The 13,268-nt window shown below is 38.2% G+C and overlaps 1 protein-coding gene across 2 annotated transcripts; it reads right to left on the bottom strand.

Annotated features, from left to right (window-relative positions):
* Window positions 1-1,445: 1,445 nt before the first annotated feature.
* LOC145325748 (uncharacterized) lies at window positions 1,446-6,783 on the bottom strand. 2 transcript variants are annotated; one of them, XR_013881565.1, is made up of 9 exons: window positions 6,264-6,783; window positions 4,897-5,474; window positions 4,601-4,657; window positions 4,123-4,163; window positions 3,594-3,731; window positions 3,129-3,179; window positions 2,651-2,735; window positions 2,399-2,464; window positions 1,446-1,577 (listed from the first exon to the last, which is right to left on the bottom strand). XR_013881565.1 is itself a non-coding variant. In XM_080168687.1 (6 exons), exons 2-6 carry the CDS (start codon window positions 5,084-5,086, stop codon window positions 3,153-3,155), a joined length of 453 nt encoding a protein of 150 aa, XP_080024813.1. In that variant the 5' UTR covers window positions 5,087-5,474; window positions 6,264-6,783; the 3' UTR covers window positions 2,929-3,152. The 2 variants fall into 2 exon arrangements, 1 of the variants encoding a protein (XP_080024813.1); XM_080168687.1 differs by lacking the exons at window positions 1,446-1,577; window positions 2,399-2,464; window positions 2,651-2,735 and having other exon boundaries at window positions 2,929-3,179.
* Window positions 6,784-13,268: the final 6,485 nt, after the last annotated feature.

The raw sequence follows: 13,268 nt of genomic DNA, 5'->3' as shown, positions 1-13,268 counted from the left end.
CGTCCGTCAATTTAAAACATGCTGTTTTTTTTAACTTTTTGACAGCAACTCTACATATGATATAATAATCCTATTAATCTGATTTTTGTAATAATGATTCCTATGACTTTGAGGTACAATAAACTAAGCAAGTCATCTCTAAGATTAAAGCATAAAAATAAAAATTCGTCTTTTTACTGTATCCTGTATTTAAGCAACTTTGGAACAAATTTATGTACAATTTTTTATAGATTTTTATAGATAAATTTATGATCTATTAACTATTTGTTAAGTTTCAACACTCTACAAGAGTTATTATTTGTTTGTTCTTCTAATTTCACAGCTTCGCTTTTATGGATGTTGACAGTCGTGTATCTTTAGTAGAAGCCGAGAAAATTTGTTGCAAAGAGTAAAAGCGACTAAAAGCAGTCAGACTGCTAATGGTGTTTTATACTTAATTATGCTTGCCCCATTTTAATGGAAATGTTGACAAGAAGTTTGAGCCTTATATCATTTACAGGAGCCAAGAAAATATTTTTTGAAAATAAAAGCGGCTAAAAAGCTTCTTAAAAGCAGTCTGACCGCTATTGATGTTTTATACTTTATTAAGTGTCATATATTTATGTTGTGATGTCATATATTTAAGTTTGCAGACATATTTTAGTTGTTACTCTTAATTACTCTTCAATTGCTCTCAGAAAGAATAAAGAGAAAATATATTTAAGTCAGTTGATATTGAGAGTCCTAACACAGAACATTATCTGGTTTGGGTTCGAGTCTTTATTAAGACCAATACAGCTATTTACAGACATCCTACTACTTCAGTTAGTTTGCATAGGCAGATATTCTACCCCTTCAAAGTGCATAGTTAATTAATACATTGTATTAATTAAACAGACAGTCATCCTGTTGCTTGGTGTCCTGATATACAGACAGACATCCTGCTACTTCAGAACTTTCCAGCTTAAATAATCAGTAGTTTTGAATTATTAATATATTTAACCATTTCTAAATAAAGTATCAATATATAATCTTATTTACTCAAAAACTGCATTTAATCCAATATAATAAATACTTAAAAATCTGTTTGCATTTTGAATTGAATATTAAGTCTACTCTATCATTTACTTATGTAAGTCTGTCTATTTCACATTTGGCGCGGTCTTATTGTGCTACGTGTTATTTAGACCTGCTGCTGAGTTAAGGGTGGGGGAAGTGGTGTTTAATTCGAATTCAATCACTTTTTAAGATTTTTTTGTCTCGGATTTTTCACAGTTTTGTTTTAATTTTTTTTATATTTCTAACTTGATTTATATTTTAGGTTTTTGTGGAATTTCATTCTTTAACTCTTCTGATCTAAATTTCACGGCGAATCTAGTTCTAGTGCTCGGATATGGCTGATGGAGAAAAAGGAGAGCGGGGTAAAAATGAAGGCAAGCGTGGACGGCCGCCTAAGCGTCCTCGGGAGACTGACAGTCAGGATGATGATGGAACTCCCGAAAATTGGGAGGAGGATGATGCTGTGGCTGAGGATGTTGGTGCAGGTGCCAATGCGAATGTGGAGTCGGCGTTGGGCGAGGTGGAGAATGACGTTGTGCCTGAAAGCATAAAAAAATATGTTAGGGCAATGTTAAAGGAGCATACGACTGTCAAAGGTCAGGTGGATAAGCTAACGGCGGCGAATAAACGGCTGGAGAATAAGGTGAAAGAGTTCAAGAATTCTGATGAGCATAAGAAGTTAGGCTATGATGTTGATTTGGCTACTATTAAGAAAAAGGTGGCGCAATTGCCAGCGGATGGGGATATTAGCGGTTTTTTGTATGAGACAAGTATGGGGGCTAGTGTATCTGCAGTCAAATTGACGGGAGATGATTCGTTTAATACATCTTTCATTAATCGTTTGAGTGTGGAGGCTAAATTGGATTCTACTAATTTCGAGGCTAAAAGGGTGAAAAGTGCTCCTGGACATCTGAAGTTTTCGCAGATTGAGTTTTTGGGTCCGGTTGGGAATGGAAATTGGATGAATGTTCGTGAGAGTTGTCTGACCGAATATGAGAATCAATTGTTGGATATATTTCCTTTAATTGAGGAAAGGGCTGAAGTGCTTAAGGCCTATAAAAAGGTGGCCGGCGGTAGTGTAAGCCAACAGACTGTAGAGGAGCAGTTTAAGGAGTTTTGTCTTGTAAGAGGAGTCAAGTGGGATAGTGATTTTGTGCGGGATGCTCCATTTTGGGATGGAAACATTGATTTTGAGGATTATTTCTTATCCTTATGGAGGGTTGCTCGGTTCGCAAAGTTGGAGGATCCTATGCTTTTCAAGGACGTCCTGTACAATAGGATTTTTGAGTGCAAAGGGAAGAAGATGGGGAGGCTTATTACGCCGGAGGCTAATTCTTCCCTAAGTGCTTTAGGTTATTACCTGTTGATAAGAAGGTTGGTGATACCCTTTGCAGATACAGAGTCAGCTACTGAATTCTTCTACGCCCTGAAACAAAAGAGTGGTCAGAATGTGGATGTGTTTTTCAATGCAAAGTTACGGCTGTTTAGGCTTATGCATCCTGGTCAAATTTCTAGACAATCTTGGCGTGATTTCTACAATAATGTGGCTAAGAATTTGCTGTTCTCTGATTTAGCTAGAGATATGGCTAATTTCATTGAATCTATGCATTACCTGGAAGATTACAGTGCTTTCTTGACTTATTTGATTCGCAGAGGTCAGCATTACATAAGCTGGGCCCGTTCTGGACACGTCTCACCTGAAAATGTAACGTCCTGTTATTCTCAGGCTATGGAAGGGTTGAAGCTAGAGGATTCTAGGGAGGTAAAAGCTAGGCCTGTAATCAGTGAAGTGCATGTATCTGATTTGGAGGGCAGGACTGAGATTGGCGATAATAATGCGTGGATTGAAGGGGATGATGATATTCCTTGGGATCAGGTTGAGAACGTGATTGGGGCTCTGAATTCGAAGGCTAAAACTATGATTTGTTGGTATTGTGGGAAAAAAGGTCATGTAGTGGCTAGTTGCTGGCAGAAGAGAGACGGTAAGCCGCCAGCTCCTGATTCTCGCATAGGAAAGACCAAAGCTAGGTTTTTCTCAGCGGGTAGCGAGAAGAAAGAAGGTCCTGGAGTGCCTAATAATAGGGTAATACCTGAGCAGTTTCTGAAGAAGACAGTCAATCAGGTGGGGCCTGTTGTGGATTCTGAAAAGAGCAGAGATGAGAAACAGTATGAGGCTATGATTGCTGACATAGCTAGGAACAATTTTCAGCAATATCCTATGTAATGGATATGATTGATTCGATATATAAATTTCATTTTGGGATGAAATTTATAGATCGTTCTTTTATTCGTATTCATTATATAGGCTATAGTACTGTTGTTGATTTTTTCTGGGTTTGCTATGTGTAATTAGTTAATTTTGCTGTTTTGTATTCAGATAATTGCTCTCAACTTTATAAAGTATTACTGTCTTGCTTATTCTTCAGTCAAGGTGTGATCGTGTTAATGAAAACAATATATATATATATTTATATATATATATTTACTATATATTATATTCTGATAGGTACCTATGCAAAGTTGAAGTAAATGTTAAAACTTTGAGAGGTACTTACTTGTATGAGAAAAGACTTGGTGTATAGCTGTGTGATGCTGGTAGTCTGGAAGATGTACAGGATTTCATAAATCGAACAGTATGTTGGCGGCTGGTGACGGATGGAGGGCTGACTGCTGTGTAGTGGAATGATGTATATCTAAAATTTAAAATTAATTAACATGGATATATTAATTATTTGTAATCCTGCATTGAGATTTTAATTCGAAGATATATGGATAGAAATGACTAGTGTTTTCAAGAGATTGTGAAGTTTTTGAAGATAACGAAAATGCCTATTTGTGCGGATTTAGATTTCTTTGTGCCAGGGGCTGATATTACGGTGAAGGAGTTAGGAATTATTGATACAGGAAATAATTTTAATTCTTTAATATCTAGAGAAATTCTTGATAAACATGGAATTGAGTTTTGTCCTGCTAAATTATCAGCGTATTCAGTAGATTTAAAGAAAGTTAATATTATTGGATATGTCGAGTTGAAATTTACATTTGCTGGAACTCAAGCTGTGTTTACGGAGATATTCTATGTACCTGAGGTGACGAGTAGGTTGGTGAATCTTGGATCTGATTTCCTGAAAAAGAATAAAATTAATATTTGTTTGGATGAGGATAAGTTTGAATTTTGTGGGGAATCTGTTCCTATTAATTCCTGTTTACAGAAACAGGTGGTGGCGGAGATACAAAAAATTCCTATTTTGTCCGGACGAATGAATTCTGAAATTCCATCTAAACCTACCTTGCCAGGGATAAAGGAGGGGGGTGGGTTTGGAGAGTTATATTCAACGAAGTATAATGTGAAGTTGCTGGACAAAACTATTTTTTATCCTGGAGGATCTACAGCTGTTGTGCATGTGGCTGGATTAAAGAATGATGGGTTTTGGTATGTGTCCCCTAATTCTTCTAAGATGACAAGTGGCAATGGGATTATGATTATTGAGGGAGTGTATCAGCCACGGAAAGATGGGTCCTGCGTGGTTAATGTAGTTAATGCGTCAATAAAACCTATTACCTTGCTGAGAAATGTGAAGATGGGGCATTGTTTCGTCATGGATAATCAAGATGTCACCTGTAATAAAACAATCAATGAGTTGGATAAGCCAGAAAAGTTGTCGGGGCAAAAAATGCATGAACGGGTACAGTTTATTATTCAAAAGTTGAAGTTAGATGAAAACCAGATGATTAAAGAAAATCCAGAATTGAAACCTAGAATTATTAAAATTTGTTTGGAAAATTTTGACATCTTTTCAATGAATGATTCAGATATTGGTGATTGTCAATTAATGACATATAATATAGAATTGTTACCTGGAGCTAAACCTGTGAAGGCCAGAAATATTCCGTTGAATCCAGAGTACGATGCTAAGTTGAAAGAACAGTTAACCAAATGGTTGGACGCCGGCATTATTGAAGAGGGTTTCTCGGATTGGTCTAGTCCTATTTTTGCTGTGAAAAAGAAGGCTGCACCTGGAGCAGAGGCGAAGTTGAGGTTTGTCATCGATTTCCGCAATTTGAACAATGTGACTAAGCGGGTGGCGTGGCCGCTGCCACTGATTTCTGATAATCTGACGAAGCTGGGTTCTGGCAAGGTGTTCAGTACTCTTGATTTGACAGCTGCCTACCATTCGATGACTATGGATGAAGACTCTAAACCGTTGACAGCTTTTAGTGCAGCAAACAGGATGTATTTGTTTAACAGGTTGCCATTTGGGTTGTGTAATGCACCCAGCCTGTTCTGTGCTCTGATGGATAAGGTGCTGTCTATCCTGCCAGGAATGTATGGATTCTGTATCAGTTACTTGGATGATCTGATCGTGTTTTCATCAAGTCCAGAGGAACATGTAGAGCATCTGCAGGCACTGTTTCAAGTTCTTAGGCAGGTCAACCTGAAATTGAATTTAGATAAGTGTGATTTATTGACTAGAGAATGCCATTATTTGGGGCATATTATTAGTGCCGATGGATTGAAAATGAATCCTGCATATTTGGAACGGATTAAGGATTGGGGCAAGCCTAGAACAGGGAAGGAGTTACAGAAGTTTTTGGGATTTACCAATTATTACAGAGGATATTTTGCTGATTATGCCAAGAGGTCGTGCATGTTGGATAGTCACAGGAATGACACTATAATAAAGTGGACAGAAGAATTGAATAGAGTATGGACTGAATTTATGGAAATGTTCAAGACTGAGATGTGTAAAGGCTATCCTCAATGGGATAATCCTAATCTTTTTATCGTGGACGTAGATTATAGTTCTCAGTATTTTGCAGGGATTATTTCACAAGAACAGGATGGTGTAGAGAGAGTGTTCGGTGTCTGTAGTAAAAAGTGTAATGCTGCAGAACAAAATTATCCTTCTTATAAAGGAGAATTAGGTGCATTAGTATATGCATTAAAGAATTTTTTACACTTTTGTAGGTTTCGTGAATTTTTGGTTCGGACAGACAGTATTTCACTAGTGCATTATAAACGTTGGGCTAAAGGATCAATAAACGGTGTCACCTATCGATGGATAACTTTCTTGCAAAGTTTTGACTTTACAGTTATCCATCGACAGGGGACTAAGCATGTGAACGTAGATTATTTGTCGAGAACTGAGTTAGATTGTAAGGAACATCGATTGAAGGATTGTCAGGAGTGTAGAGAGACAGATAATAAAATTTTGGATCCTTACCTGGATGATTCACCATTTCTGGATCAAATCTATTCCATTATGCAGGTACATTCTGCAGAGGATGAGGTGGATGTTGAGTTTGTCTGGCAACGTAGTCTTCAGCAGGACAAGATTCTAAATGAAATAAGGTTATGGATATTGGAAAGGAGACAGTTGTCTTCTTATGAGAGGGCGGAGTTATCGGGCAGAAAGGAACTATTGTACAATCTTATTGGCCATATGTATGTGCTAGAGGGGGTTGTAATTTTCAGACAGCCTTTGGCCGAAGGGGGTTTTGTCGAGAGGCCTGTAGTGCCTCTTTCCTTATACAATGATATATTTGATTCAGCTCATGGTGGATATGGTTCTGGACATAGAGGTGTGCAGGAGACAATACGTAAAATAAATGAGAGATTTTTTATGCCTGGCGTGAACAAGTTTGTGGAATCGAGAATGCGAAGTTGTATTACATGTTTGAAAAAGGCTGGAAGTAATCCTAAACATGTTTCACCTATAACTCATTCTGTTCAAAGTAGTGAAGTTTTTGCTAATATGTCGGTGGACCTAGTTGGTCCTTGGACTCCATGTTATCATCAGGGACAGACGGTTAAATTTGTCTTAATCATGGTTTGCTTATTTTCTAGATATGTTTTTACATGTCCGTTGGTTGATGCTAAAACTGAAACAACTGTAAAGGCTATATTGGAAAATTTTGTACCTACCTATGGTTTATTTAGGGCTTTGAGATCGGATAGAGGTACAAATTTTACAAGCAGTGTGTTTAAAGGGGTGATGAAAGGATTGGGGGTGGATACTGTCCTAGTTCCCCCCAGGAATCCAAATTCGAATCCTGTAGAGAGGCAAAATCAGAGTTTGTATGCTGCTTTGAAAGTAGATGAAAATCATGGAACTAAGGACTGGGCTAAAAAATTACCTTTGGCTACGTTAGTGATTAACTGCTCCAAGAGTTCTAGAACTGGCTATTCTCCATTTTTTCTGGTTTTCGGTCGTCAGCCACGTATTCCCCTCGATTTTCTATCACCAGTTCCGTCTGTTGAATCTTCATCCTCGCGGTCGTATTTGGAATTTCTGAAAAATATGGAGGATGTAATTAAGAGAATTTCTACAAAATCCAAGTTATATTTAGAGATTCAAAATAAACACAGAGTACAGAAGGAAGCATTGAGGGTGACAGATGTTTGTTATGCTTTCTTTAATATTGTGAAGACTGACGTGTCCAAGAAATTGCAGTCTTTTTATGGGGGGCCTTTTATTGTAGTTAAGAAATTTTCGGATGCATTGTATGAATTGGCACCTTTTGGGAATAATCCCATCAAGAAAAATCAGGTTGTGGCTAGAGATAAAATTCGAAAAATTCATGCTCGAACGGAAGTTTTAGGAGAGGAGGTTAATTTTAACGTTTTTCCTTTACCTGAAATTTGCCCTTCCGATGAGATATTTTTGGAGGTGGATAATATGCCTGTAGAGAGGGCAACTGTAGAGGAGAGAGAGAGTGAAGATGTTGTGTATTTGTCATCTGAAAATGATGGTTTTGAATTGGCAGAGGAAAGACAGAGTGACGAGATTCAGGAGAAGGAGAGTGAGGTTGCGGTTGATAATGACAGAGTTTCAGGGGATGGAAATGAGTGGAATATTAATAGAGAAAATATACCTGTAGGTGAAGGAGTAGAGGTGGGAGTGACAGATGAATCTGTGGTGCCTGCTCCTGTAGTTGAGGGTAATTTTGACGAGGTTGAGCTTCCATCGGAACAGTCGTTTTTGACTATGGCGCCGCCGCAATCTTCACCTGAAAGATTAGTAACAATTAAGAAAAGTGGATCACGAGTGGCGAAATATTTATGGGACACTGGGAGGAGGTTAAGATCTCAGGTAGGGGGTCCTGTGGTACATGTTCAGATAGGAACTCGAGGACGGAAAAAGTAAGGAAAGGAGAGCTGATAATAATTATTTTTGAAAAAAAAAATATATATTATAAAAATATATTATAATAAGAGTTCATGAATTGTTATTTGATTATTTTAATAACAAATATGTGCTGACAAAGCTAGTAGGTGGAGAGTTGTTCTACAATGAAAGGCTATATCAGTTGATATTTGCGGGTGGACTGGTGAACAGTTATCAGCTAATAATGTCTGGTCATAATAATAAATTCAAATCAGGTAAATATTTTTTAATTTGGGGATTGTGTTTAATATCCTGTGGGGCTGACGTGATACCTGTGCTAGTAAAGGAGTGTGTTGGCGACGGTCCTGAATTGAGGGCTTCAGAATGTACAGTGTTTGGACAGCATGAGTTTAATGGAACAATCAGTGGTCACCTGTTAAAAAAAGTAGGGGTGAGATTTCTGCCCGCGGTACAATGTCACGTCGACAGAACGGTTCACACCTGGTATTGTGGCAAATATAGCCATATACATTTAGGGGCACCAGCTGTGGTTAGTAGTGATGAGTTAATTTCTAGTGAAGATTGTAAAAGGATGGAGGAACAGAGGGTGTTAGACATAGATGGACGACGGTTGCCTGTAGCGTTTTATGATCGGTCAATGACTTATTTTATAAATGGTACCATTCTGTATGAGGATATGATGACGTATGGAATTGACCCTCAGTGCAGAGGGGATGGTATTTATTTAAATAATACCTTTGTGCCTAATACTTTTCAAGAAGTTCAAATTACAAGTTATTTGAAAAATATACAAATTTCAATGTTACCTGATAACAGTTGTTTTCTTGAGGATCAGTTCATTGGTGCACATTGTCTGGAGTCTGATCTGCGGCTTGGGCTTGATCGAGTGATAGTTCACAATAAATCACAGGAAGATAGACGTCATTTTAGTTATTTTCGGACTGTTGAAATTGTAAATTTAACTTTGTTTACATTTTCTAATATGGCGGATGATGCTAGTAATCAGGGTGGCCAAAGTTGGTTGGCGATTTCCCCACAGTTTTCGTTGGGATTGAAACTGGGGAAAAAAGTGGAGTTTTCTGACTTTCTGACTGATTTGCATTATTTTCATACCAACGTTCCGGATGTATTTTTGTGGATTACAACAGCTAAAAAGAATTTTTTTCCTTGGGTGAGTAGAAAGGAGGAGGATGGTGCTTTATTACTACAGCTGACTTCTTCATACCATCAGGTGGAAAGGATTTTGCAGGCAGAACAGGGGTGTTGGGAGAATAATTTGTTTCATTCCAACATCAAACAAGTCGGAAATTTGTTGGTACAACATCTAGGGGAGATGGAACTTGTGTCTGTGTGTAAAAAAAGATGGTTGAATGTGACTTTAGGAGCGAATTTGCCGTGTTATCTTGGTCATTTTTCTTTGTTCATGGACGATAGAATTGTTGCTGTAGAACCGTTCACAAGATTAGTTAAAAATGTTTCCTTGTTGATGGCTGTCGAGTGCAGGAAAAATCCAGTATTTGTGAGAGTTAAACCTGGATTATATCTAGGCAACAAGGGGGCAGGAATGCAGCTGGTTCAGACTAAACGGCTGGAGGATAGTTGGTTGAAGGTACCGTTGAATTTTGAGCATCTGTTGGATAAGGGAGAGATAGGACAGGTGTTGGAGTCTGTGGAAGAGGCTAAACTTTCGGAATTGGCTGCTAATTCACATGCTTTTGTTGTAGAGGTTACAGAAGATTGGTTTGTACATCTGTATAATACCTCGATTGATTGGTTGACTAATAGTTGGCAGCATTTTGTTATGGCTGTGATGGGTGCTGCGGGGGTGGTTGTTGGATTGCTGTGTGTTTGTTGTTTGGGCAAACTGTGTAACTGCGTTAAATTTTCGCGTTATCCTTCGGGAAGGCAGTAATTAAAATTTGGCATCCCTGATAAATATAATTTGTGTAAAGTATTTCGTTTTGAATGTCGTCTTATATATGAAAAATGTTAAAATATTAAAATGTTAATATTTAATTATTGATTATTATCAGGAAATGGAGATGGAAACGAGAGGCGGTATCAGCGGGCGTCTGGTCGGCGGGAGGAGCGTGAACCGTCTGTTGAGATGCTGGATGCTGGTAGAGCTAATCGGCGGCATGTTGTGTATAGAAGAGATGATAGGAGGCAGTATGATGTAGAGTCGCCCAGGTATGAGCCTGGGTATGATGACGAAGATGATGTTGGCAACGTGGGCCTTGAGGTTGAGCTTGATTCCAGGGATCGTCTGCCTAGTGAACAGAGTGGTTCGGAGCTAGACAGTTGGGCTGAGCCTCCAACGGACAAGCCTGAACAAAAGGTGGCAGATACTAGTTCTGGTGAGGGACGGCGCAGGTTTGGTAAGTTTGTGCCAAAACAGGCTGCTGGGTCGGTCAGGACTAAGGGAGCCAGCAAGGCTTATGATGATGCTGGGGAAGGTACTTCCAGAAGGGGCGTGGTCAAGCGGCCTGCTGGGGCAGATTCTCTTGGGCCTAAACAGAAGAGGGAGTTACCAGATTTGCGTGCTGAAGTCGAGAGAAATAAGGCTGAGCGCAAGAATGACAGACGTGGATTGGCGCCGCTCAGTGATGAAGATATAGGTAGAATCAGTAATTCTGTTGCTGTGACTCTAAAGCCTATAGTTGAAGAAAAAATTCGTGAGGCTGTAAAAGAATCAGTCAAAAGTTTGAACACTGCACAGAAACTTTGGCAGACAGACGGTCATAAACGGATTAAAGATATGTTGGCCACGCATAAGAAGGATCTAATGGAATGTATAAGGAAGGTAGATACGGAGGTACAGCAAATGGTGGCTACTACTGCACAGCAAAAGGCTTCTTATCTGGTACAGCGTGTACAGACAGCAATGACTGATAATTGGGAAAGTAGTTCAACCAAGTTGGGACAGCAGGTGGGGCAACAGGTAGAAAGTGTTTTGGCAGGGCAGGGAACTAAGGTTCAAGAGGCTATTTCTGAGATGGCGCAAAAAGAGGCTGAAGTGCAAAGGCACCTGTCTAATATTTTTAGCGAGCTGTCCGAGATCCGGCGCAGAATAAACAATGACTTACCGGCGGCGGCATATTGGCAGTTGCAACAGGCTGGGACTTCTGGCGGTGCTGAGGCTAACAACGGGGTGATGATGGTTTCGGGAGGTGTTCAGGTCGCTGGTGGTGTTGAGATGGAGGTGGCAATGCCGGCAGATGGGTCAGCGGTTGCTGCAGAGGTGGCTGTTGCGAATGATACTGCCTCGGCTGTAAATGATGCTGTGATGGTTGCTGTAGGAGGGCCAGTAGCTGCTGCAGCGAGTAATGCTGTCATGGCGGCAACAGTGGGTGTCTCGGCTGAGGTTGGTGGAGGGGCGCTGAACACTCCTCCTCCAGTGGGTGAAGGAGATGAAGGACTTGAGGCCGGGGTTAATTTCGATGTAGGTTCACCCAGTGAAGACATTGATCCCAGTTTGTTGGATCAGCCTGATGGATGGTGAAACCATGCTTAGCTGGATGGTTTCAGAAGGGGGTAAATGTCATATATTTATGTTGTGATGTCATATATTTAAGTTTGCAGACATATTTTAGTTGTTACTCTTAATTACTCTTCAATTGCTCTCAGAAAGAATAAAGAGAAAATATATTTAAGTCAGTTGATATTGAGAGTCCTAACACATTAATACATTGTATTAATTAAACAGACAGTCATCCTGTTGCTTGGTGTCCTGATATACAGACAGACATCCTGCTACTTCAGAACTTTCCAGCTTAAATAATCAGTAGTTTTGAATTATTAATATATTTAACCATTTCTAAATAAAGTATCAATATATAATCTTATTTACTCAAAAACTGCATTTAATCCAATATAATAAATACTTAAAAATCTGTTTGCATTTTGAATTGAATATTAAGTCTACTCTATCATTTACTTATGTAAGTCTGTCTATTTCACATAAGCTCCATTATGATTGGAATGTTGTAAAGAAATTTCAGCCTTCTATCATTTATGGGAGCTGAAAAAATCACGTTTCCCAAAAACGTTTCTTACAGACATATGAACAAACGGACATTTCAAATTATAGAATAGCTTCGCTACTAAAAATTATAAAGTAGCTTCATTACTAAAAAATAGATTCTTCCACACCTATCACAGTTATTTCATTAATTAAAGATATGCTATTCTTTTGTAATTTTGGGGGAGGATATCTCAACTTTTCTGGAGAAAGAACCCACCTACTAATTAGTTTTACTTTTTCTGTAAAGGGAAAGCATAGAAAATAAGAAAAGAAAATATCAGAGGAGAAAAGGGAAATGCATCCCTCCCGAATCAATAAGTTGATTTCAAGAGGCTTCTGTGGGCCGTGATATTACAACTCAAATAATTACAGATTATAAATATATTTCAAATAGAAGTAAAAATATTTTATGGTCAATAATAATTCTATGAATGTAAATAAAAAGCTTTTCTCACCCAGAAAAACGTTTTATTGTATATATTCAATTAGAACAACTAATATACTAATTGATTGTAGTTGTAGAATTGATAAACATAACACTTCCTATAATAATGGGTGCGACTAGAGTTTCTAGAAATTTCTACTTAATAATTCTTAACATGAATAATTCCCAGGGATACAGGGATGGCACAATGGGCAATTAATTAAATTTAAGAGAAAGGTTATGAAAACAAGATTTATCCAGAAAATTTGAAGAAAACAATAAAGTGTTAATTTATTTATATCTAATTTAGAAAACTCAAAAATGAGAAAAATTTTCCTAGTCCTATACTAAAACTCATGTATAACATCGCATTAGAGAGAATTTTCCAGGAATGGAAAAAAATCTTAAAATCGTTCCATTTTTGTTAGCCCTGGTCGGCAGCCCCTTGGGTCTAAGAAAACTTGTAAAAGCCTATAAATTTACATTTTAAAATTCGCACAAACTGTCTATAGTAAGATGCTAAGTTACTAATGTAGATATATTTATTTGTGTCCATGAAGGCAGAGAGAGAGTGGACATAGGGCTGTTTATTACACTAGTCCCCAAAGTTTTGTATTAACATTTTTATATTTGTTGATTTAACAACTTTTGG

The sequence above is a fragment of the Acartia tonsa genome, chromosome 8 (assembly GCF_053477335.1).
Source record: "Acartia tonsa isolate MP-2025a chromosome 8, ASM5347733v1, whole genome shotgun sequence".
In the NCBI taxonomy this organism is placed as follows: Eukaryota; Metazoa; Arthropoda; class Copepoda; order Calanoida; family Acartiidae; genus Acartia; species Acartia tonsa.
Note: the sequence above shows the minus strand (reverse complement) of the source record. Positions and strands in the feature narration are given on the sequence as shown.